Source organism: Condylura cristata, unplaced genomic scaffold (genome assembly GCF_000260355.1).
Source record: "Condylura cristata isolate star-nosed mole 26May11 unplaced genomic scaffold, ConCri1.0 scaffold00011, whole genome shotgun sequence".
In the NCBI taxonomy this organism is placed as follows: Eukaryota; Metazoa; Chordata; class Mammalia; order Eulipotyphla; family Talpidae; genus Condylura; species Condylura cristata.
This window is the reverse complement of record NW_004567112.1, coordinates 54,397,019-54,423,696: the sequence shown is the minus strand read 5'-3', so window position 1 is coordinate 54,423,696 and position 26,678 is coordinate 54,397,019. Positions and strand designations below refer to the sequence as shown.

The window sequence follows — 26,678 nt, the reverse complement described above, 5'->3', positions numbered from 1 at the left end:
ACACTGCTGAGGGGAGCAGCGGGCGGGTCAGGAGAGGTCTGCCGCGCCACGTGGTCACCTCCGGGGCAGGCGGGAGTCGAACTCATGTGGAAGTAGCTTTAGCCTTTCAGTGCTGTGCCTCAACCCACTGTGCCACCAGGGAGGGCCGTCATTTTTTTTTTTTTAAAGATGTTTATTTATGCATACAGAACTGGGTACAGGCCAGAGGTACAGAGGCAGTGACAGGATTCACAAGGACAGAGTGGGGAGAAGAACAGGCTGATACTCAGAAATACACAGCTGAGGGAGGCTATGGTGGGCAGCAGGTGTCAAGAGAGTTCTGCTGTGCCATGTGGGTCACCTCCCTGGCTGGTAATAGAACTCTTTAGTGAAGCAACTGTGGCTAGTTTTGCAGTGCTGCTCTTTAACCTTTGTGCCACAGGAAGGACCCTTTCTCGCTTTTTAAAATCATAAAATTTCTTAGATGATCAATCTGATATAAGAATTAAAATAGGGTTTTCTTCTGATTAAAAAGCAACTTTTCTGTCTTATCAAATATTTCCTATACTTCACATTGTACTTGTCATATTTGATTTCTTAGAAAAATAAATCTTTTTAATATTATAAGAGCTATGTTTGCTTTAAAACAACTTTATAATAGTCCATATTTGCCTTTAAAACTTTAAATGACTCCAAATATGGCTATGTGTTAGACAAATGCAAATGAATTCATTTATAGAAATTTATTATTAAAGTACTTAAGGAAAGTTAGTTTTAAATAATTTTAAAACATTTGCATTTTCCTAACTTATCATCATCCACATATATTATTTTATAATATGGAAGGTGTTATTTCATTATAACATATAAACATAAATGTTTCTACATAGCCTGTGACAAATCTTGCAGAGGATATGATTAGTAATTTTTCTTTTGCTCCACCCCACATGTTGATGGTATGCAGTGGCAGGGCTTGGACCTGTCACATAGTTTCCAGAAAAGTTTCCTTTGAGATGAGTATGTGGCAGGGCAGGGAAGGTATTTTTAAGAATCAGATTTTGATGCAGTTTATAGTTTTGCTTTTATGTTCTGCTTAGGAATTGACTTCCTTTAAATTATACATATTGTAAAAAATATTTATTCATGCATATAAGAATTGGAGTGTACACTAAAGGTCTGGAGGGTGAGAGGATTCACCAGAGACAGAGTGGGGAGTAGAACAGGCAAATCTACTAAAATATACTGCTGAGGGGAGCAGTGGAAAAGACACAGAGGTCAGCTGTGCCAAATAACTTCATGTTGCTTGGCTGGCAATAACTTGATAACAGTGTGTCTTTTGCCAGCAAATAGGACCTATATTTTTATTATGATTATTTTATTGTGGGAGAAAAGTATTTGGAAGACTTATCAAGAGTGCATAATGTTCCAAGTAAATTAATTTTCTCAGCTCAGCTGACTCATTTGCTTAGCAAAATGATTGGCACCAAATTACTATGACAAAGGTAGGCAGTATAGAAAGAGGAAAGTTTTGCTTCAAGAATTGCTTTAGAGATGGAATTAGAGGCAACCTGTTTAGAAAATGGATGAGGCATTGTATAAAAAATATGCTGGTATTTATAGTATTTTATGTTTTTCAGCAATAAATATAGAAAAATAATTGGTGCTTTTATTTATATTTTTGCACATGATTTTTAATGATTGCACAATATTGGTATTATTATTTCATTTGAATTGGTTTTGTGGGAGGTGTGATGATACTGATGAAGTTTTTGATAAGACTAAAGACTTATCACACCCTGACATTGGCTGAGCAAAGTATTTCATAATCTATTGAGACCTGAATCTATTGAGACCTGAATACCATTACTCTATCCCAAAATACTTCATTTTTTAAACAACTTATTTATTTTTGTGTAGAAGAACTGAGGTATAGGCCAGAAGTGCAGGGAGTGAGAGAATTCTCCAGAGACAGAGTGGAGAGAACAGGTGGATTTTTTGAAATACACTACTGAGGGAAGGAGCAGGTGAGACAGGAGAGGTCTGCTGTGCCTTGTGTGTTAGCTCTCTGGCCAGGGATCAAAGTCAGGCTGTAGCAATGACAGCAGTAAGAATTAACTACTTAAGCCACCAGGAAGGCACCAAAAATCTTTCTCAAATCACATTATTAGAACTCAAAAATTTAATTAGTACTCCTTCAATGTTTTGCGACCTCTAATTGTCAGATCAAAATATGAAAGAAGAATTGTGTAGTCAAATCAATAAAAACTTTGAAAGAAATTGACAATATACACATCAGAGAAGATGTCAGCTCAGAATTCATCCCTGAGTGGGAATTAATTCAAGTTAATGAATCCAAATTAAGGAGTTTCTATTTCAAGTCACCTTTAGCACTGAAAACTTTCAGCACTGGAAAATTGAAAGGTAAGCCAAAACTTGGAAACAAAAGATGTGTCTCAATGGGGAAATGTGGTAGATCCATGCCATAGAATACTACTTAGCAAAAAACAAAACTTAAGCAAATGATACACGACAACAACTTACACGGTTCTTAAACACATTATTCAGAATGCAAAAAGCTAGCATCATAGGATCACTTACTGTATGATTCCAGTTACACAACATTATAAAGATGGGGAAATAGATTAGTGGTTGCCACGGGTTAGGTTACGTAGGTTTAAGGATCATAGTGGCAGCTGGCTCTGAAGAGTTGCACGAGGGAGTGATTGTGGTAATGGGTGTTCTATATCTTAATTGTGGTCATAGTTAATCTACACATGTGATATGTATTCTATACGTGATAAAATTGCATTAAACTATGTGTAAGCAGATGCATATATATATAAGTGCATGTAAAGTTGTGAAATCTGAATAGGCTCTGTGGATTGTACCAAGGTCAATTTCATGGTTTTATGGAGATTCTAATTATGTAAGATATTGTCTTGAAGGGAAATTCAGTAGAGTACATGACATCTCTCTATACTAATTTTTCAATTTTCTGTCAATTTATATAATTTCAAATAAAAACAAAAGTTAAAAGATTAGGAAGACAGAGTTCCTATCCTCAAACTAATTCACAATAATTAGGGAGACAGATTTACATAAAACTTTTTTTTTTTAAGATTTATTTATTTGTGCATACAGAGTTGGGGTACAGGCCAGAGGCTCAGGGGCGGTGAGAGGCTTTACCAGAGACAGAGCGGGGAGCAGAACAGGCAGATCTACGAAATACACTGCTGAGGGGAGCTGCTGGCGGTCAGGAGAGGTCTGCCACGCCATGTGGTCACCTCCGGGGCAGGCGGGGATCGAACTCATGTGGAAGTGGCTTTAGCTTCTCAGTGCTGTGCTTTAACCCGCTGCGCCACCAGGGAGGGCCAACTTTTTAAGAATAAATTCTGTTACTTAGAATCAAAAGTAACAATTCCGAGACATGAGCTTTGGGGAAATCTTTTCAGGAATAGTGGTGTTTTGGAAATTATGGATGAACTTCCCATGGGATGTGTTCAAACTGAGCAAGGTCCTGGTCAATTCTTCCTTCTCTTAGAAGGATTCTCAGAAAGGTTATTTAGACAGGTTTTACCACTTTGAAACTGATAGTACTGCCTAGAAGAAATTCACTGGTGGTTCAAAGAGGCATAATCTATCTGTATAGATATGTAATCTATATAAATGTGTTTGATTGAAATTAACTACATTATTCTATAAAAGTACCATGGGATATTTAAGTTTGAGAAATTATTATAATTTAGTAAGCCTGCTACAGGGCTGTGAATGTGTTTCTTGATTCATCTAAATGGTATAAAAAAGGGAAGCATTGTCAAATTTTCACACTATATTTTACAATGCCTGTAACCATATTCCTCAGAAATCAAGGATTACTAGACTCTGTAAATTTGGAATATTTCAGACAAAATAGTGAAAATATGTTATAATTGATCTGACTAGCAATCTTTCACATATTATAATTCTTTTGTTTTATTAAGTTATAATTAACATATAAAATAATATGTAGCTTAAGATGTACAATGTGATGGCCTGATAGACTTATACACGTGTATGTGTTGTGCATATATACTATATATACACATATATATAAAACAAAGTGTTTATATATATGTAAATATATATGTAACTATATATATGTTTATCATAAGACAGTTAACATATTGTTCACCTTACATAATTACTATTTTGTTGTTTTGTTGAGAACATTACAACTCTACTCTGATAGTGATTTATAAGTATGTAGCAGAGAATTATTAAGTGTGCTATACATTATCTCTTCAGAATGTGCTCATCTTATGACTAAAGGCTGTATCCTTTGATTATTTTCCCCTGCCACTCATCTCCTGAAACTCACAATTCTGTTCTGTTTCTATGAATTTGATGTTTTAGATTCCATATAAGAAATCATACAGTATTTTTTTGGTCTTTATCTAGTTAACTTCATTGAGTGTAATGTCCTCAAAATCCAAGGTAAATGTGTACCACACTTTTATTATCCATTCCATCTATTGATCTTTTGATGGGCACTTAGGTTGTTTCTACATGTTGGCTATTGTGAATAGTGTTGTAATGAACCTGGGAGTCTTTGCGACAGTAATATTCAATCCTTTGGCTGTATGACCAGAAGTGGGATAGCTGGATCAGATAGCAATTTAAGCCACTAATCTCAAATTGATATTTAAATTTTGTAAAACAGCCACAACAAATTTCCTATCTCCTGCCTTAATATTCCAAGTAATTTTGGTCTAGGGTATTAAAAAATAGGACCTTTGTCATGTATCCATTGTAATTTTTATTCTTTTGACAAATTTATGCAGATGAGTGTTACAAAATTTAGTGTTTCAGATTGCCTAAGTGAAAATCATGACACTTCATGTAATAACTAGGCAAATTTGTTATTCATTGCTAACGTTTCTTTGTGCTCAATTTCCTCATCTGTGATGACCATAGTGCTGTCTCTTAGGTTTACACATTTAAAGTGACACATTCTATGTAGATGTTTAGCAAATAATAAGCGATTACTTAATCTATTTGCTACCATATACAAATCTAGAGGGAAAAAAATGTAGTGGCACTGGCCAGAGTTGGGTGTTGTTTACTTTTGGAATTTTAAGTTTATTGATTTAAAATGGGAAAAATGGAGTTTTAAAAAATACATTCATTTTTCCTAAAATATACAAAACAGAAAAAGGCACATGTATAGCTTGATAGTTTTTTATTGTAGTGTGATCACTCAAAATGAAATCTACCCTCTAAATAGATTTCAAAGTACAATCCATCATTCTTATCTTAAGGCACAGCATTGTAAAGCATATCTTTGGACTTAATTTTATCTAAATGAAGCTGTTGATTAACAACTCTGTGGCCCTTGCCAGCTCCTGGAAACCACCATTCATTATACGTGAGTTTGGCTCTTTTAGATAGCTCTGTAAGTGTAATCATAGGTTATCTGCCCTTCTCAATATCTCATTTTGCTCATAATAATGTGTTCAAGTTTTATGCACATTATTGAATATGATAGAACTTCCTTCTTTGTAAAAGCTAAGTAATATTCCATTGTATATGTTTGTGTAATTTTTTTAAGATTTATTTATTTATGCATCAGAACTGTGGTAGAAGTGCAGGTAGAAGTGTGGTAGAAGAGAGGATTCACCAGAGACAGAGTGGGGAGCAGAACAGGCAGATCTACAAAGTACACTGCTGAGGGGAGCAGCGGGCGGGTCAGGAGAGGCCTGCCACACCATGTGGGTCACCCCCAAGGCCAGGGATCAAACCCATGTTGAAGTGTCTCTGGCTAGCTTTATAGTGCTATGCTTTAACCCATTGCACCACCGACGACAGTCAGTACTTTCTCAATCCATTCATCTGTTATGTTCAGTCTATCTTTTTGTAATGATTATGTTGAATAGTGTTGAAATGACCATGAGAGTGCTGCTATCTCTTCAATATCCCCATTTCTGTTCTTTTGAATAAATAACCCAAAATTGCAGGATTATGTAGTAGTTCTATTTTTAACTTTTTGAGGATGCTCAGTGCTGCTTTCTCTAGTAGCTGTACTTTTTGTATTCCCACTAATAGTGTACAGACATTTCAATTTCTTTAGCTTCTTGGTAACACTTGTCTTTTACTTTTGTTGCTGCTAGTCATCCTAAAAGGTACAAGGTGATATCTCAGTATGGTTTCTATGAACTTTGCTGATTAATGAAGCTGAGCATATATATGTATATGTGTGTATATATATATATATATATATATACATATGTATGTATGTATGTATGTATGCATATACTTGTCTCCAGATTATCCAGGGGTCATCTCTTAGGAGAACACTGTAAGAGGGAGAAGCCTGCATGGGGAAACTTGGTAAGGATGACAGATTTCATGGAATCCCTTGTAGTTCCTTCTAATTCATTCTCTTCCCAGCAGTTAACGTAATCTTCAAAATACAGCAATTGGATTTCCCTTAGATCATATCTTTTGGTAATTTCCTATTCTTATTTGACTGGAGGAGGAAAGCCTTTAACACTTAGACACTACCTACCATGATCTTTGTTTCCATCTCTAGCTTAACCTCTCACTGTACTCTCATTTTTCAGATTTACATGGTATATTCAAACTCTTGAGAATAAGAGTGTAAAGAGGCTATTACATGTCAAACAAGGGAGCCTTCCTCCAATAGTAGGATGTGATCAATCCATGTCTGCTTCAGTGAGGATGATTTTATCCATGTATTCTATTAGAGGTATAAGAACACACTTACCCTATAGCTGAGGTTAAACTTATTGAAAGGCATTGTCTCTGGAAGATCTTAGAATTTCCTGGATTTCTGATGTGAAATATTTGAAGGAACAGGAGCCTCTAGTTCAAGCCCATAGTCAAGAAACACCCACAGATTTGCAGATTATCCTTCCACGTTCATATCCTTCCTGTCTGCCATGGCAACCCAGGTAACTATAAAAAGAAGTGTCCAAATGGGACCTTAAAAGAATCTCAGTCCTTTAAAGATTCAGATTTTTTCATATCCGACAACATACTATGGACTAAAAAATGTAACTTAATTTACATGTCAAGTAGGGTAACAACTTACTTATTTTTCCCCACCTGTCTCATTGCTCACAAAGACTTGCAGATGACCCCAGGCAATTATGCCTCTAAATATAAATACCAGCTGTATGCAATTAGCTGGAAAAGGAAATCCATTTTATGTCTTTCTGAATATTCATAGCAAGTCTTCTTTAAGATTGTGGCCTTGGAAAATTATGGAAACTAATAGATTTTTTGTTACTGAAATTATTTTACTTAAAAGCCATTAAATTTTTTAATGATCAGAATCATTTAGTGATTGATTTTTCCTTTCTACACTTTTATTCTGTTAATAAGTAATTTTTTGAGCCTCTGCTATAGACAGGCTAAGAATACATGAGGCTGAAGTATATGGTCAGCTTCTCTACTTGGGGAAAGAATAAGATAACTAAAGAAGAAAATTATGACATGGGAGATTTTTAGAAAACAGAGGTCAAAATCTTTGGAGTATTACTCTAAAATTAATGCATTTCTAATTATTCCAGGTATGAATTAGGATAGTTAGCTTTATGACAACTCTACTTTAATAAAGTTTATTCATAATTTTCAAGTGAAAATAAATTGCAACATGCATTAAGGTGCAATGCACTGTCCTTAATTACACTATCCTTGAGACTATAGAGTCACTGGTTAAAGAACTACCAGGCATTTGCTTCATATTTCCTGAAAATATTGTCACTTTCCCCCACTTCTACTTTATTGGAAAGGGCACAACTTTAACTCTTAGAGGATATGAGATATCACAGACGTTGTGCCTAATTTAAGGGGGGGGGTGGGAAAAACAAAACTCTGACCCCTCTACCAGAAAACTTAATGTGGTTGTGTATATCATATAAAAATTGATCTCATTAATGGTCTCTAGTATGAATATAATAGGTATATTCTTGTGTGTACATATCCACTGAGTTTCTAAGATGGCGCATGTTTCAAACAGAAGACTATCATAGGTGGGATTTTCCTCTCACTCAGCAGAGTTAAAAATATTTGCGGCCCTCCCTGGTGGCACAGTGGGTTAAAGCACAGCACTGAGAATCTAAAGCCTCTTCCGCATGAGTTCGATTCCTGCCTGCCCCGGAGGAGACCACATGGCGTGGCAGACCTCTCCTGACCCGCCCGCTGCTCCCCTCAGCAGTGTACTTGGTCGATCTGCCTGTTCTGTTCCCCACTCTGTCTCTGGTGAAGCCTCTCACTGCCTCTGAGCCTCTGGCCTGTACCCTAGTTCTGTATGCACAAATAAAAAATCTTTAAAAAAAAATATTTTCATCCCAAATAGAAATTTGACATGCTCTTTGAAACAGGAATTTTGGTTCAAATAGATTTATCCTGCAGCATCATGTATAATTATAAATGATCTTAATACATCCAAATCTCTGTCAATAGTGGACATCTATGCTTTAATAACAATTCATTGTTGAACTGATAGGGAACGGTCTCAAGGCAAACAAAGGAAGGTGTCAGAAAAATAGTATAATATATGCAGGTTAAAATAGTATAATATATGCAGGTTAAAAAAAAAACAACACCTGAGAATGTATGGATTGAATATGCATGGTGTATCTGTAGAAAGATTCACAAAAACACTAGCAACAGTTAATGGGCTTTCAAGTGAAGACTGTGGGATCAGGGAGGAAGGGGACTCACTTTTTTTGTTGTATTCTCTGTTCTCTTTTGTGCAGAATTTTGTAGTAGGATGGATTATTTTCTCCAGTTCTGTACACCGTAGGATAGCATTTTTCTAGCCACATTTTTTGACATATTATTTGTAGGTAATCCTAAATGACCTTCACTTTACCAAATTCCTACATTAACCAGTACCTGTGCTTTCTCTCTGTAAACATATAAAGTGAGGTCAGATGCCTCTTAAATGTTCATAGTCAATAGGTTAATTTAGTACAGCCACATTCTTTTGTTCCTTCTTGTTGAGTTGTTTGCTTGCAAAGAGTTAGAAATTTGTCCTCAGACTTATTTATTCCTATTCTGTACATCACATCAGTTAAATTATGGTCACTTTGACAAAATGTGAATAAAAAGATATGTGTTGCTTTTATGAAAAATGCATTATACTTCTTGGAAAAATTCATTACAGTCACTATAGAATGCTATAATTTTTTTTCTAATTTTTGCCAAATAAAAATTATAAAAGCATCGATGCATTGGCACTTAAAATAGCCCTCCAGGTGTTTTAAAATTCTCATTCCATTATAAAGACACTAAAAGTAAAAGCTAAAATGATGAATTATAGATTATTTATTGAAAAATAATTATGTGGTATCCATCCAAAATCCAAAATACTTTGGTCCTACCTGTAAATACTAGTGAACTTATTTACACTTATTCTCTTTAAGTTGAAATAAACTGTTAAATGTATATATGTGCATCATAAATTGATGATTCTTTGAGGACCATACACAGTTTTTTATTAGCTACATCTTCATAGAAGGTAAGGGAAGTTTCCAAGTTCACACCATTGGAAAACGTGAACATTGACATTAAAACTTCATGCTAGTCCTTGGAACTCTGTACTAAATCTTAGAATCAAGGTCTATATCATTTAAAAATTGAAACAATATGAAATTTTGACTGTTGATTGCGTATTTCTTGTTGAGTCTAGATTAGGTTTTGAATAAGGTGTTCTACATGTTACTTGGGTTTGTACACAGTAGTATAAATTCTGGTTCAGTAATGAAAACATAGTGACTTATGGGTTTAGTTTATCTTTAGAACAAGATAAAAGGAAAGCATTTCTTATGTCTGATACTATTCTCAGAAAGTTAAAATAATTGAGCCTTGTATCAGAGATAGTGGCCTGTAGGGAAAAAGTTTAATACTTTGTAATTTAGGTTATCTTAGTCATACTTACTTTTTGTATTTTTATTTTCTATCTATCTGAAACACTTAATACTTCAATTAAGTTAGTTTTCCTTTCTGCTATCTTAGTTCATGTTTCATGTGGGCCAGGACTTATTTTATGGCTTATTTATAGATGACCACAATGACAGTTGCTCTCAATTGATGTCAATTAAGCCACAAGATCACAGGTACCCAAATATATTTCCACATGACTGTATTAATAAGGTCTTTTTGCTAGACCAGAACTCCTATGTTGATGTTCCATCCTTTGACTAAGGACATTGGGAGCAGGCATTGTTGGCATGAAGCCACTATGTCAGCTTAAAACAAAAAAGGGAGAAACCCTCTTTTAACTATTTTCCAACAGGAATGTTAGCAGAAAATAGTTTCCTAATCATCCTGGATGCAAAAGGGATCTGGTTCTGACAGACGGAAGGAGTCTAAGATTTCAGATGTGAAAATCTTAGAGAAAGAGTGGCATAGTTACAATAATTCCTAGTTGGAATGCTGTGTTAAAGAAACAATAATAAGGTGGTGAATGAAGACCTTGCTATTTCCCTGAAGCCTCTTATCAGCTGCAAGCAACTCTTAACTGAAAAATAAAATGTCTTACGTTAGGCATACGCCTTCATCAAATCTATGATTTTACTGTATACCCGCTGTGCAGCGTCCAGGCCCCAGATGAAATCAAAATGATTCCACTCTGGCAACAGGTCAAAGTAACGTAGGTTCCTGATTTGGGGTAGTAACCGGGCCACATCCTGGAGTGTTATAAGGACATCGTGTCCACCAACCCACACAGCAGTGGGTACTTTCATGGCAGTCAAATCATACTGTGGAGGATGACTCTATGGAAAAGAAAGAAAGGGTATTTGTGAAAGGAAGCTCCTCATAGCAATGCCTGAATTCAAGAATAAGTAGAAGCTACTTTGACCATAATTCTGTTTGGTACCAAGGGATATAGGGAGAAAACATGTAATGTTTCCTGTTATCAAAGGATTTGCAAAGGAGACACCATATGAGATAGCACTGTATACAAAGTTGTTTATGCTAAATGCCATATCACAATCAAAATACAATGGAAGTGAAGCAAAGAAGTATTTCCAACTGAGGTCTTCACATAAAGAGGGGGGTCACTTGAAATTATTCCTATGGAGTGATTGGGTATGAAGAGAGAGTGATGAGGGCTTCTTAGCATTCAGGAAGTGTCACAGATACGATGACTGGGGGTAGCTGGGTGCCCAGTGAGCCCAGAAAACAAGCGGTGTGGGGTGATATAGTACAATACAAAATTGGAGATAGGTAGGTAATGTATTTAGTCAGCCTTCAGATATTTTGGGATGTCTCAGATGTAGTTTTGTCAATTATTCCTCAAAATGCTAGAAAAGAGAATGAGAATAATATTGTGTGTGAGAGCACTTTTGTTTCATTTTCTTGTAAGTATATAAGTATAACCTGTTCGCTGAAACAAGGAAAGAAGGAGGGTGGGTGGGGAAAATGTAAATAAGGAAAGAAATATGTAAAAATCCAAAATGAGACCCTCATTTACGCCGTCATGTCCACCCACTCCCCTCCTCCATTCTTCAGCTTTCTGAAATAACCGCTTTTACATTTGTTGTTTATTTGTTCTAAACCTTTTCTAAGCATTTGTAAGTATATGCATTTGTGACTATCTGTATTCTGAGTAGTAGAATAAAATTTTGTGGGTATGAATGTTCTATATCTTCATTGTGATTTTTTATAAATGAACATATTTGTCAAAACTTACTAAATTGAACACACAAAATTAGTGAATTTTATTGTATCTCAATTATAACTTACTCAAACTGATTTTAAAAATAATACAAATATACATATTTTAGTTCCTATGGTTGTCTTAAGGACCATTAACAGCATTTTAATCTATTGCTGAGAAATTGATGTAATGATCTGACTGATCTGATGACCTGACAGATCATCATCAGAAATAATTTAATTGATTAACCTTTGCATTCACAGCCTTAAATCTATCAATGAAGGAAAATGGTAGAAGGTTTAATATATTGTTCTGAGTTAATACTGAGAAATCCTGTCCCTCACTTTGGGAAAATAAATGGTGACAACAAGATTGATAAAAATACAGGAGGACTGAATGAGTCTACAGATTTGGGTGTGTAAAGTTAGAGGAGAATAAATGCCTTAAGTGTCAGTTATTCATGGGTGGGTGATACTCAACTTTCTTAAGAATATTTTGTTTTTTGTTGATGCCAAAAATGTGTATTTTCTTACTCTGTATAAAAAATTTATAAAATGATTTTTATTATTATGCAACTATTATGAATTATGTTAGAGTGACTTCAGGTCTTGCTATGACTATAAATTTAAAAATTAAGGTTAAAGATTAAATAAAGTGGTATGTTACAGAAAAGATTGGATTAAATGCAACAAAATATTGAGACACCTAGTTAACTCTGAGTGGAAATATTCATTCTTTTGTGTCTTTTTAAAATTCTTTTTTTAAAGTTGAAAAATGATTGATATAAGTGATAAACTAAAATGTTAGTTTCATGTACACAACTGTAAAATTATTGGACGTTGTATGTGTTGTGAAATGATCATCATAATAAGTCTTTTCACTATCTGTTTTTAGTAACTTTCAATTTCATATATATACTGTTGTTTCTAAATTTTCTGCAGTGACTACAGAATAAAATGGGGCATTTAAAAAAAATGTATCAATGCAAAGGGGATGGATAACTGCCAGGTGGGAGTCTTCTCACCTTCTAATTTCTCAACACCTGTTGGACATCATACTGAGTAGCTCACCTGATTGTAGTGAAGCATGTTCTCAGCTTCACTTCCCCAGTCGTAAGCTCTGAATTCATCAGATCGGTAAAGCTGGAACAAAGGGTTTTAGAAAAGGGTATTCAGAATGAGAATCAGGGCTGATAATAGCTAATATTATAAAACCACTATAAACTGCAAAGAACATAAGACTTTTAGTTCAACAGAAGGATGTTAAAACCTTGCTCTACTGTGAAAAAAAGTTCAAAAAAAGGAAGCAGTGATCTCTCTTGGCTTGGAGGAAAATCTGATAGAAAAACCAAGACTCTTTAGAGAGAAGTCACATCTTAAATATTTCTCTTTCTGTGCAAGATCAGCTCTCCTGAGGTTTTTCCTGATAGCCTTTGTTTATTTCTCCTGAGGTTTTTCCAAGATAGCTCTTGTTTCAGTCTCACATCCTATTTTACAAGTTCTGACTTAAGATGACATTTATCGATGTCTCTTTCTTAGTTTGCACCAGACCTCTTCCTTTCTCTTAAAATTCAGGGAAATAAAAAAAAAAAGATGGTGAAAAGGACAAAATAGAAGCCAGCTACTCATCTAATCTGTCTTTTCATGTATAATGAAAATGAGGATTCCAGTGGTTTTCCATGGCAAAGCTACTACCTGCTTTATGTGCAGAATGTTCTGTATCGATGATCCAGTGGGTGCATGTGACATGTACACATCCATTCGACTCTGCAGGGAAATAAAGCATGTTTCAACAACAATCACTGTGCAATTGACTCTGCCTTTCAGAGACTCAGAATTATGCCAGGAAGTAAAATGAACAGGGGGTGTTGGAAATGGAGAGACAGAATCATCTAAATAAACATGACTGCACATCTGACACTGGAGTTTGAGTGAGCCATGCAACTGGTGACACTCACTGCTTGAGGGGAAACTCGTACCATCTTTTGCTTGGTTTAAGGGGTGGGATGACTTCCTTAGTTTAAAGTGGAAGCAATAGACATTATAGCACAGAAATTAGGAAGGAGAAAATGTCAGGGGAGGTGTGTGCACCTGAGTCATCATGGAGAAGGTCAGCACACCTGCATCGTAGGTTCTAATTTTGTTAATCATGAGCTTTGTGACTTTGGGCAAGTGATTAACATTTCTGAATTTCTGTTTTCATCTACTCAAAGGACATACTAAAAACCATACTAACAACTTCCATATGCACTACATTTCAACTTTCTAAACATTTTACCAAAATATAGAGATATAATAATAATAATCATAAATCCATATCTTAAATATAATGACACTAGTCAAGGAAATTATTAAAAATCCTTACTTTGAAATGGGCTTTTGACAACTGTTCCTCCCTCATGACCTTTAGTCTAATACAATTTAGACTCATAAAGAACAGGGGTGGAGTGGGCTGGTAGAGAAAAACCTTTGAGACTAGCTTCACAGTAACAGTCTCACTGACTACCTATTTGGCAGCAATGACTATGTAGCCATAGAAGTCTGAAAATGTAAACTTCTTCTTCCTCTCTTTCCCTCTGCCTCCCCTTTCTCCTCTCCCTTTCTCTCTATTCTCCCTTCCTTTTTCTTCTCCCTCCCTCACCTTCAATTTAATCACTGGAAACAGCTGATGAAGCAAAATTGCTCTTTCCACCTAGGAAAGATATTACATCTCCATTCAAATCTGACTCAGCTTTTCTAAGTGGCAAATTTCACTTGAGGCCAAACCCAAACAATGAAGAAACACAAGAAATAAGTTTAATGTTTGTATGTGCTTCTTTACTTTTCTAGGATTTTATTTTTTAATACTCTGTCTCAGTTGTAAATTCAAAGTTAACTGTAGCAAACATTGGTTGATTGCAGACATGCAAAACTGGTTTTTTATCACGTGATTCCATAACGTTTATACATACCATATTCATATTTTTCTTGTTGGATCCAGCCCATAAGGACATAAATTCACTACATATCACCCAGAGTATTTTATTGTTGCATATTTTGATAGAAGATATTTTTCTTGACTTATCTTCTAAAAAGAAACCTTTGGTACCAAACGTACGCTGCAAAAATAAAAAAATAATTATCAAGAACCACTTTCAGACTTCTCGACATTCCTTCCTCCCAGAAATAAGGACTGTAGGGGAATTTGTATTTGCATTTGCTGTTATGGTCAACTAAACCAAGTCATTAAGGGAAAGATTTGTCTCCATCCAGGGAAGGCCTCAGACATGATTTACAAGGAGACTGCAGTAAAGATTCTCCATATTCACTTCTCCATGGTGACGTTCCCCTGCACTCTGTGTAACTGGAGATTGCCAATATTTTTTATGTAGTATTAATTGGTAAGTAAGGTGGAACAATCTCAAATATTACCTTAAATAGGAAGAAAAGTAAGGTATGCCTATTACCCATGTGCCCAGAGTCAGCCACCTGGTATGCTGAGAAGTAGAGAATGGTGTATTGCAGGTGCCACTGGATAGGAAAAAAATAGATGATGATGTCACAGAAGGCTGCAAGGTTAAAACTTCTAGGGCTTGGCAGTGTGGTAGGAATCTCTGGTGAGAGACCTGGAGCTCTGCAGATGTTAGGAAATGTCAGGAAGGGTCAGGACTGAGATCAAAGGAAGTAGAAAACATGACAATAAGGATATGAAATTGCAATAAACCAGAGATGATATGTACTCTGCAGGCAGAGAAAGACAAGTGCAGAACTGGTACATATAGAGGTAGATTGCCTAACTTTAAACTTAGCTACTGTATCTAGTCAACTATGTTCGAATGCAGGACATATTCAAAACTAATATATTATGCTTTGAATTAGCATTGTCAACCACACAAAAAGGAGATTACATCTTCTGAGCTCACGGTCAATAACGCAATATTACCATTATTACTTAGTCAACCTTATGGAATCAAGCCTATGCAAACTCTTCCTTGTTTGTATAAATATTTTTTTTTCCTATTTCCACCCCTCCGAGACAAACCAGGGTCAATTTTATTTATGAATTATTGGGTGATACCCAAACCACAGTAGGTTACTGGGGTCTCCTTGACTTTATTTTACCCTACATATATTTTACTCCTGACCACAAATGTAAAGGGTTATTTTGGTAAAATACTGTGTTCACTGTAGCAGTGACCTTTTTAGAAAATAAAAGCAAACAGAAAAAAAAACAAACAAACAAAAAATAAAATAAAATCCCAAATCCACAATTAGCAATAAAAATACTTTCCCTACCCTTGGAAAATAATAAGTACTTGAATAAATAGTTGAGCAGTAAGATATTCCAGCTGTGGAATATTAGCTTTAGTAAATTAGAGCATGTTTCTACTTGGGAAGGAGCTTCACTAACACTAAGATCATATAGGGAGGTCATTGGTCATATATAATTTAAAAATGCTTTCCACTTGGGCATTGTGAATTTATTGACCTACTCACTAGAACAAGAAAATTTGTGAGTAAACCCTCACAGACTTAGCATTCAGCTCAGTGAGAAATTCTTTATATATATTTATTTCTGTTCAAGATGGGATACAATAAATTGTTTGTAAACTCTGTAGCCCAAACATGCTCTAAATGGGACCCTCCCTGGTGGTGCAACTGGTAAGGACACAGCACTGCAAGTGAGCTGCAGCCACTTCAGTGTGAGTTCGATCCCCGGCCCCGGAGGTGACCCACGTGGCACAGCAGACCTCTCCTGACCACCCGCTGCTTCTGTCCGCAGTGTACTTCATCAATCTGCATGTTCTGCTCCCCACTCTGTCTCTGGTGAATCCTCGCACAGCCCCTGCACCTCTGGCCTGTACCCCAATTCTATATGCATAAATAAATAAATTTTTCAAAATCATGCTCCAAATGGACACACACCTACTATGTACACTCAAGCATATGGTCACAGAATCTGGCTTCTGGAGATTTCATCTAAATTTTCTACCTTTCGTTCATAATAGATTTAAAAATTATAAGAACCTTGATCTAATATGAGATCCTTGGATAAATTTTGACAAAAGGAGAAGCCTACCTTGATTACGGAATTTGGAAGTAGAAAAAAACTGGTAAAAATACCCGTGGGATATTTGAAAGAGACCACAGGACTCAAGGCAAAATTCATTTTGATTCTTTGTGCCAGTTCAGGCATGGTGGAAAAGGCTACAAACCCTGAGAGAACAGGAGACAAGACAATCTTGTAAAAATTAGAAATTCTTAGGCAAGGTTTCTATTAGTAGAAGTTAGACCCAACTATGTCATTTTTATTCTTCTTTTGCAATGATTTTAGGATGTATTGGAAATTCTTTTTTGAGTTTTTCTACAAATCTAATCTACATTTAACCCTCTCTACTCTCAAATCTCCCATTTTCCTCTGATTCTGGATAACTTAACTGGATTCGGGAAGCACAGGATAAGGTGCTAAAGATCACTTCTGCCAGGTAGGCTGGACAAGCTCCTTTGCCAAGTATGGGCTAAGTGCTGCAATGTTGCCAACACCGAGATGCCCAACACTGAGATGCTATAATTGGCCATGGAGCTTCTAGAAGTAGAAAATCAGCTTGTGGGAGGTGAAGCATTTATTTCTTCTTGCACTCACATCCAGTTATTTATTCCACTGTTTTTCTTTCTCATAATAGAATGAGATTTCATTGCTCACAGTATCTCCCTAATCCTAAGTAGGAAGGGACACTCCCGTGGACCACAGTGGTCTTAGTAAGGACCAATGTCTTCATTCATTGTCATTCCATCCACTGTCATTTTTCAGTAATAACATTGTACCCATTTCTTTTTTTTTAAAATATATTCATTATATCATCCTTCATTTTTGTACAATGCTTGTTTTCCCTGTGAAATTCCTGCCACCAACTCACCAGTTTCTATCTTGTAAGGATGAGGCAGAAGCCCAGAATCACAGAGGAATAGAAGTTTAGAATATCTGTGCATTTGGGTTCCCAGAGTTGTCTTCTGGGACCCCTTCCACTGTTTGTGTGTGTGTGAGTGTGTGTGTGGGTGTGTGTATATGTGTGCATGGCCATAGCAGAGGCTCTGTGCATGTTCTAAGATTTGTAAGCTGCCTACAAATATAAAGCACTGATAAATACATACCTGCTATTGGTGGTAATTGGTGGTAACATACATATCTGTTATGGGTGTCATTATATTACAATGCAATGACATCATTGTGAGAATACTTATTGTCTTTTGAAATTGCATCAAACCAAAGTATTTACATTTATAATACTATGAGTATCTATTTGGAGCTATATTATTTCTTTCTTTCTGAAAGACCTAGAAAACTATTAAAAAGTACATTTTTAGAGAATAGTGTCTGAGCCTACAAAGTGCTAAAATTACATTGCTATTCTTTAAATATTGAATCACTGCTAAATAAGTAAAACCAGTTGATATAGTAACTTTAGCATTCCAACTCGCAAAATATCATTGTAGTTTTTCAACTTGTCCAAGTAAAAGGGTATGCCCCTCCTTATATAAAATATATACAAAAATGTTTATTTAAAAAAAATCTCAAGTGCATTTTGAGGAAGATATGCTTGAGGTATATTTATTATTCTTGAGACATAATTCATGATACTACTACTTCTTATGTTTTCTAGAGGAGGTCTAGAAACCTACTCTTTGGAAACACCTCTTTAGATTTGGGCAAAGTTATTCCTGAGAAATTATATCACCATTATATAAATTACTGCTGTGAGCAGAAGTGAAGGAAAGATTTGCCCTACTTACAGTCTTTGGGATTCTGGAATTCACAGCCACTCAGGGCATCAATGCTATGGGCCAGCACAGTACACAGGAAAAAAAAGGTGTTATAAATGGCAGGTAGTCTGTTCCAATTGAAAGGTTAACTCTTGGGAACTCTGACCCCTGTAAACTTACCTATTGTAGTGCCAAGTGAATGTCCAATGAAATACAGCCTTTCCTGACCAGTTTTATTTACAATGAAGTCTATTATTCCTGGAAGATCATATTTGGCCATTTCATCAAAACTGCAAATTAAATACAATCAAGTTTAATATTCAGAGTGCTTACTTTTATACAGAGGATTCTGTGCTGGATCTCCCTGGTGGCTCAGAGGTTAAGTTTCAGCACTATCAAGTTGTCTCCAGCCCCTGCAGCATAGGCTTGAGTTGACTTGACTGACCAGGAAACTGGCCTACATGGTGCAGCAGACCTCTCCTGTCTCCCCACTGACCCTTCAGCAGTGTGTTTCAGTCAATCCACTTGTTCTGCTCCGCACTCTGTTCTCATCCACCACACCTCTGTCCTACACCCTAGCTCTTGTATGCAAATATAAATAAATCTTAAAGAAAAAAAAAAAAGGATTCTGTGCTGTTCATTAATTTAGCATTTGTACCATTGCTTACTCAATTAAATGTGGACTGGCATAGATTTTGTTTGTGGCATTTGTGTATTTTACTTTCTGTCAATAAGCATGATTTCAAAATGTAGGTATAGTACCTGAGGTTAGGCTTGCCATTCTTTGTTTTAGTCTCTTGTGTTTCTTTCACTTTCCTCTACCCATCTTGTTTGCATGTCTCTAGGTTAGACTCCCCCTGGTGGCTTTAAGGCTTTTAGAGCCATTTAATATCTAGCTATGGAATCAAGATTGTTTGCAAATCATCTTTCTACCACTGACTAGCTAAGCGACTTTTGATAAGTCACCTAGAATCTCTGAGCCCAAGTTTCCTCACCTGTGAAATAAACATGATTGAGTCTATTGCATAGCAGGCTACCCTGGAGCTTGGATAGTATGAAAGGAACAATTCTAGCTATTAGCAGACATCCATTAAGGTGTTGCGATCATTAATATTTTTGTTTAACAGAGATATATTAAATAGAGTTCCTAAAGTACCTTTCAGCTGTCACTAAGCCAGGAGAACCAAAGGCCTACACTACAGGATTCCATAAGCTAGAGGTCTGTTTGTTAAAAATCAAAAGAACAGGTAATGAAATCTCTAGATTGCTAACTTCTAAATATAAGAGAATTAGGGCTTCTCTGGTGGCACCAGGTGTTAAGTCTCAGCACTAAGAAGCTATCCTCAGCCACTGCAACACAAGTTCGATCCCTGGCTGGGAAGGCGACCCACATGGTGCAGCAAACTCTTCTGTGTCACCTACTGCTCCCCTCAGCAGTGTATTTTGGTCAACCTGCCTGTTCTTCTCCCCACTCTGTCTCTGGTGAATCCGCTCACCCTGCCCAACCACCCGTGGCCTATACCCCAGTTCTATGCAAAAATAAATAAAAACAAACCTTTTTAAAATGTAAGAGAATTAAATTATGCCTTACAGTAAAAATTTCTCAGTTGCCAACCCAGGGCCCATGACAAAAGTATTTCCTAATATTTGCTCCTGCCCAGACTCTCTGATCCCAGCAACTTGTTCTATCCTCCCTTTCCTCTCAAGTTGTCAGCAGGTGTTAGATATTTCATTATTGTGGTAGAGATGCATAGTCTTTTCTAGCAGGAGGCCTACAAAGGAAGCTGATTTGGGGCATCAGCTCCCCTTGTGGTGGCAGAAGCATATATTTTTACTAAGAAAAAAATCAGAATAGGTCCTTCCTGGTGGCACAGCAGGTTGGGGTGCAGCACTGCAAGCTAGCCACTTCAGTGTGAGTCCGATCCCTGGCCCTAGAGGTGACCCACATGGTGCAGCAGACCTCTCCTCACCCACTCACTGCTCCCCTCAGCAGTGTACTTCATTGCTCTTCCTGTTCTGCTCCCCACTCTGTCTCTGGTGAGTCCTCTCACCGACCCTGCACCTTTGGCCTGTACTCCAGTTCTGTATGTATAGTAAATAAATAAATCTTTAAAAAAAAGATCTTTGTAAAGTTCATGGGCTGTCCAAGAGAAAAGACTTACAGTTGCACCGTTAGAATGAGTGGAAGTCTCACGAGAGCAGCACCTTTGCTCACTCTTGAATGCTCAGGGCTTCAAAAAGTGTGTTTAGTAAGCACTCAGTAAACATTGGTTGACTAAGGGCATTTGCAGGTCACAGGATTTTGCCGAACTCTCCTTCAGGTCAACTATATACTTAGAGCTATAATTTATAGCGTTGTATAGAATTTTTTTTTAAAGATTTATTTATTTATTCATATAGAACTGGGGTCCTGGCCAGAGATCTGGAGGTGAGAGGATTCACCAGAGACAGAGTGGGGAACAGAACAGGCAGATCAATGAAGTGCACTGCTGAGGGGAGCAGTGGGCGGGTCAGGAGAGGTCTGCCACGCCATGTGGTCACCTCCGGGGCAGGCGGGATTCGAACTCATGTGGAAGTGGCTTAAGCTTCTCAGTGCTGTGCTTTAACCTGCTGCGCCACCAGGGAGGGCCGCATTGGATAGAATTTGATGTTAAATGGATCTTGTTAAAATGCTATGATTTGCCAGTGGGTGAGTCAGTAGAAATCAAACCTTCTAGCTATTTTCTCCTTTGAGGTTAGTGGAAACTACTAGGAGCTATATGACTTCAGTTAAAGACCCTTATTAATATCCATACTCTGAGATTGTCTAACACATCCTTCCCAGTTTTCCCTAAATACAGTTTACCTAAATGCCCAGAATTCCTCATCAGTCACCGAGAGTGTTTTGTGTCTTCTTGACCAAGTATTCCCTCGGCTGTTTCCCATCCATACGTCATAACCTGCATCTGCTAGAAGGAATCCGAGACTGCCATTGGCGTAATTCTCAAGCCAGCAAGCATTGTCTGCAAACAGGGCATGCTGCAAGTACACTACTGGCCGGGGACCTGGAGGATCAGGGGGAAAAAGGAAGTTAATAAAAAGAGCATCCTGAGATCAGGAACATGATAGAAACACACACACACACACACACACACCACAGGAGTGTGTGTGTATACACAGGAAAAAGCAAAGCCAAAACAGCATTTGCGTTTGCTCTCGTCCTTGCAGGAGAGCTGTAATCCCATGACTTAAGTCTCTGGGCACATACTTTGCACCTGGTGATATGCCAACTGGTTTACACCTATGAGTTTATTAAATAGTCACTATAAAGCAGCTACTATTTCTAAGGATCCTCATTCTGCAGATGTGGGACCTGAGCATTACAATAGTTAAGTGACTTTCCCAAGGGGTCATCAGCCAAGAAAGACTCAAGCCTGGATCTGTTTCCTGCCAAAGCAAGTCCTTGTAATTGCCCTGCTTTCTGCATTCACATTTACTTATCTCCCAGAGTTGGCTTACAAAGACATGAAAATTAACCTATTTGATGGGATGTTATATCTGTCCAGGAAAGGAGAAGATGTAAGCACAAATGGGCAGGGGCTAGTTCCTCATCAAGCTTTAGACAAGACCCCAGCCTCAGCCCACTAGAGAGCGTTTGAAAATGATATAGGGCCCTCTCTGGTGGCTCAGTGGGTTAAGGAGCAGCACTAAGAAGCTGACCGCAGCCGCTTTAACACGAGTTCGATCCCACATGGCGTGAGCCACATGGCGTGGCAGACCTCTCTTGACTCGCCCGCTGCTCCCCTCAACAGTGTACTTCAATCTGCCTGTTCTGCTCCCCACTCTGTCTCTGGTGAATCCTCTCAACAGCACCTCCACACCTCTGGCCTGTGCCCAGTTCTGTATGCATCAATGAAACCCATTTTGAAAAAGGAAAAGGAAATGATATAAAAATCAGCCCAGGGCCCTCCCTGGTGGTGCAGCAGGTTAAAGCACAGCACTAAGAAGCTAAGAAGCTAAAGCCACTTCAACATGAGTTCAATCCCCACCCCAGAGGTGATCCACATGGCACCACAAACCTCTCCTGACCCACCCACTGCTCCCCTCAGCAGTGTACTTCATCAGTCGGTCTGTTGTGCTCCCCACTCTGTCTCTGGTGAATCCTCTCACCTCCCCAGCACCTCTGGCCTGTACCCCAGTTCTGTATGCATAAATAAATGAATCTTAAAAAAAGTACCAACCTTACAGGGTTGCTGACAGGTTTAACTGAATGAATTCATAAAGCATTTACTTAATATACCTAACTTTTATAACTAATAATATCATAGTTTCTAATTCCAAATCTCCCCTCTTAAGCAAAATCTTTCTATAAAAGATTTTAAATACATATTTCATACCTCCTCTCTCCAACACCTGGTGTTGCCAGATTTAGCATAAAAAGAAAGCAAAAATACCCAGAATAAACAATGAACAATTTTTGTGTGTCTCCTAGTACATTTAAATTTTTGCTAAACAATGACCAATTTTTGTGTATCTCCTAAAGTGGGACTTATATGAAAAATGTATTTGTTGTTTATCTGAGGTTCAGCTTTCAACAAGCATGCCTATTTTATCTGGTAACTTTATGCACACCCCACTCCATTTTCATTCTGAAACCCTAGTATTACAAATTCCTTTCTTCCAAAGAGAAAATATTGAACAATAAACTGCTTCTGAATGTAGATGTTGGTAGCCTCCCTGATGGCCAAGGGCTAAGTGCCAGCACTACCACCCCCATGGCCTGAATTGATCCTGCCAAGGAGCTAACCCACAGATGGCGCAGCAGAAAAGTAAAAACTAAGAAAAAAAATTGAACATAAATGTTGGTAGAGAAGATGCAGCGTGATGCATTAATAACACTCAGCACCAGCAAAAGATCTAGCCTTGCCAGACATTGGGTATAAAGATCTAGCCTAGCCAGACATTGGGTATACGCTCATCTCGCCTTCCTCACAGGCTTTGCAGTCACCTCCCCTACCCCTTCCCGTAATCTCCCCTCCCCCACTTTAAGAATGTATCTCCTCTGCTTCTGTAAGACTGGTTCATCATTCTATAACTCAAGTCTTATGAACACCATGTGTTTCATCCCATAAGCCATCTCTCAAATTATATGTGAATGTCAAAGTTTTCTTTCCTGAAAAAATTTTCAGAAATGCTGCTGTCATTTAACTTGATTTTTTTTTTATCCTGTTGAGGCGACAGCTAGTGATTATAGTGCTGACATGGAGGGTCTCTTGTGGCACCCCACAATCCGTTTTATAAGTCTACCAAACCTCTTTGCAATAGTGAGGAAGTTCACTTTCCGGGGGTACAGCAAGTCTCCACATGAGAAATCACTGACGAGTTAGACTGTGGGCACCACCTTTGCATTTCTGCCCTAATAAGAAAGGCGGGTTACAATTAGCAAGATCAGTCTTGCCCATTGTGTTGCATTTTTAGGTTCTTCTCCATCATCACAGATTTAGAGGGAACCAGACTCCCCACTAACCCTTTAAAGGCCAATTCAGGATTCCAGGCAGTGTTCGTAAATCAGTCACTCTCCTGATGAATCTCCTGCACTAAATTTTAGTCACATGCTATCCTCTTTCTCAGGAAAGACACATCTTGTACCTGTCCTGGCATCCTTTTGTCCATGGGGGATTCTGTTGATGCTGAGGATGTACCCATCTTTAGTGGTGACTTCATACTCCTCACTGGGGTAGCCATTGTAGGTGATGATTTCACTCTGCTCAGTGAAAATAAAGGCATTAGCTATATGTCTTTTCTAAAAGTCTCCCAAGAAACCAGAACAAAACATCTAGACTGTGCTTACTGGGATCGAATATCTAAGGTCTGATGAAGAGCTTACTATAAAATTCATTCAATACAGAAAAACTTGATAAAAAAAAAGTAGAATGCTAAAAAAATATCTACCACGGGCAATTTTGGAGAAGTAGGTGGAGACATTTAGTCTTGATTCATTGTTCTGATAAAACTATATTCTTATGTCATTGTCTTTGGGAACAGCTCTTGGTTTTAAGAAACTAAATCTGAGCTCTCCCTGGTGGCACAATGAGTTAAAGTGCAGCACACAAAGCTAGCTATAGCTGATTCAGCACAAGTTCCATCCCCCGCCAGGGAAGTGACCCAGATGGCACAGCAGACCTCCTGTCTCTCTCACTGCTCCCTTCAGCACTTTACTTCGTTGCTCTGCCTGTGCTGCTCCTGACTCTGGCTCTTATGGATCCTCTCACTGCCCCTTCATCTCTGGGCCATACCCCAGTTCTGCATGCATAAATAAATACATTTTTAAAAAGAGGCTAAATCCATAATCCAATTGAGGACAGTCCTACGTGTCAGCTAGATGCTTACCACATACATTCTTAATAGTATTAAAATACAAATTCAAAAGATGTTGTCTACAAAACCCACAATTCTGCTTCACAGTACTATAAAGTATTATTTATTCAGTTCAAAGAGCAGATCAACCTAGATTGATTCTTAGAGAAATGCTAAAAAGCACACATTTCCTAACCTACTTTCTTAGCAGAGATTTTCTACCATAACAAGATTTTTAATAACCTCCCAGGTCATCAGTCTACTTTTTTTGATATTCTTTAAGTTTTTCCACAGCTTACAATATTCATCCACACTTCAGGATTTGCTTCATTTTCCAAATTAAGCAATTCAACAGCATTTAAAGTTCCACAAATCAAAGAGATTGTTGTTAAAAACAGCCACATCACGAGAAGGCCTGGCAAAAACATTTAATGATCACAGATTAATTTTACCTATTGAACTTGATGAATGAAATGTAAACACTGCCCTAATGAAAACTTTACTAACATCTAGAAAAAAACTTAATAGGTCTGGAAGGGAGCAAATGCTATGAGCTAACTTTGGTATTATTATTATTTAACTATGTAAACTGTCTTTACATAGTTCTTAAAAATAAATGAAATTAATCTAGCTAAAAGATTTTTTCACTCTTATTTTATCAAAGTTTTTCAACTGTGCTGTGTCTTTGCTCACCTGTGAATTGGCAGAATGTGGTTAGATTCAGAAGACAAGTTTCCATTCCACAGCAAAGATAAAAATGGAGCTCTCCCCTAGTCTATCCACCTTCCTATAAACAATAAAGTAATAATAATGAAGCTTCAACCAAACAAACCAGCTTAGAGTCAAATTCTACTGATGTAGTTATGTCTCTTGTGGACACCCAAAGCAGTTTTGCATATATAAATGTGCAGCCTCTCTTCCTTGGCAGGGCTTGAGTACATGTCTCTTCAAATCCAGGCTGACATCATCACACGGAAGAGGCTCATTTTATAAGTTTTCCAGTCCTGTGGCTTACCTTAGAGAAGACCTCTGACTCTTGGCAAGTAATTGAGTAGCTTTGTCCTTTGTTTCCCTTCCTGGTAAAATTGAGACACATTTATAGAATTAGAGAGAGAAATAAGTAATATACTCTACATAAAGCACTAATGCAGTAGAAGCTCCTAATACTTTCCCTATTTTTCTTAATCTAAGAATAAGCAAAAGAGTAATATCAGAGAACATTTCTTTACTATAATAAATGAATGACTAACTTCTAGAAATGATATTTAAAACTTGAAGCAACTTCATGAAATAGGTACTGTTATTATCCTGGAAGAAAAACACCCAAAGGCTTAGAAAGACTAAGGACCTTTCTTAGATCACAGAGCCAACAGGTGAAAGAACTAGAAGATTAACACCACAGAGCCCTTACACTTGAATTCTCCCAACGCTTCCCCAGTTGTGAGAAATCATGATCTTACCTAGTTGGGGATCTTTCCCTGCTCCCGAGAACTCCTTATTGGTTAGGAACTTCTGAACTTTTGTGTGTAACATCAGGCTGAGGAATGAAATATGGTCAAAGTGACAGTTAGAAGCTACAGAGTTGAAAGACAGGAAGTCGGTGGACATGAGGAAACTCTAGTTGATGACACACACCTAGGGCGTCTTCCAGACACACCAAATGCCCAGTGTGCCTACAGATTGGGCAATAGTGGTCTACATGGTGCCAAATAACCAGTTTGGTGGAATCTTCCATGTTTCCACCATGTATGTCACTGTTGGGAAGGTTCAGTGATATTTTCAAGCGAGTGCATCAAAGTGGGGAAGGAGAAAGTAGTCAGGATCCTAATATCTTGACGCCTAAAGCATTTTTTTTAAAGATGTATTTATTTATGCATACATAAACTAGGGTGTAGGCCAGAGTTGTGGGGGGTGAGAGGATTCATCAGAGACAGAGTGTGGAGCAGAACAAG

At 37.5% G+C, this 26,678-nt stretch overlaps 1 protein-coding gene across 1 annotated transcript; it reads right to left on the bottom strand.

Moving 5' to 3' along the window:
• Positions 1–10,529: 10,529 nt before the first annotated feature.
• LIPN (lipase, family member N) lies at positions 10,530–25,130 on the bottom strand. The gene is made up of 9 exons (XM_004680898.2): positions 25,026–25,130; positions 24,019–24,133; positions 21,236–21,434; positions 18,571–18,680; positions 16,709–16,845; positions 14,601–14,747; positions 13,345–13,416; positions 12,721–12,792; positions 10,530–10,763 (listed from the first exon to the last, which is right to left on the bottom strand). Exons 1-9 carry the CDS (start codon positions 25,128–25,130, stop codon positions 10,530–10,532), a joined length of 1,191 nt encoding a protein of 396 aa, XP_004680955.2.
• Positions 25,131–26,678: the final 1,548 nt, after the last annotated feature.

Excerpts from the sequence above, each read along its gene's own strand:
- LIPN (XM_004680898.2), bottom strand. The coding sequence starts at position 25,130 with ATGTGGCTGTTTTTAACAACAATCTCTTTGATTTGTGGAACTTTAAAT. Across the intron at positions 21,435-24,018 it reads ACAAAAGGATGCCAGGACAG|GTCCCCGGCCAGTAGTGTAC; the intron begins GTACAAGATGTG and ends CTGATCCTCCAG. Across the intron at positions 13,417-14,600 it reads ACAAGAAAAATATGAATATG|AGTCGAATGGATGTGTACAT; the intron begins GTATGTATAAAC and ends ATTTCCCTGCAG.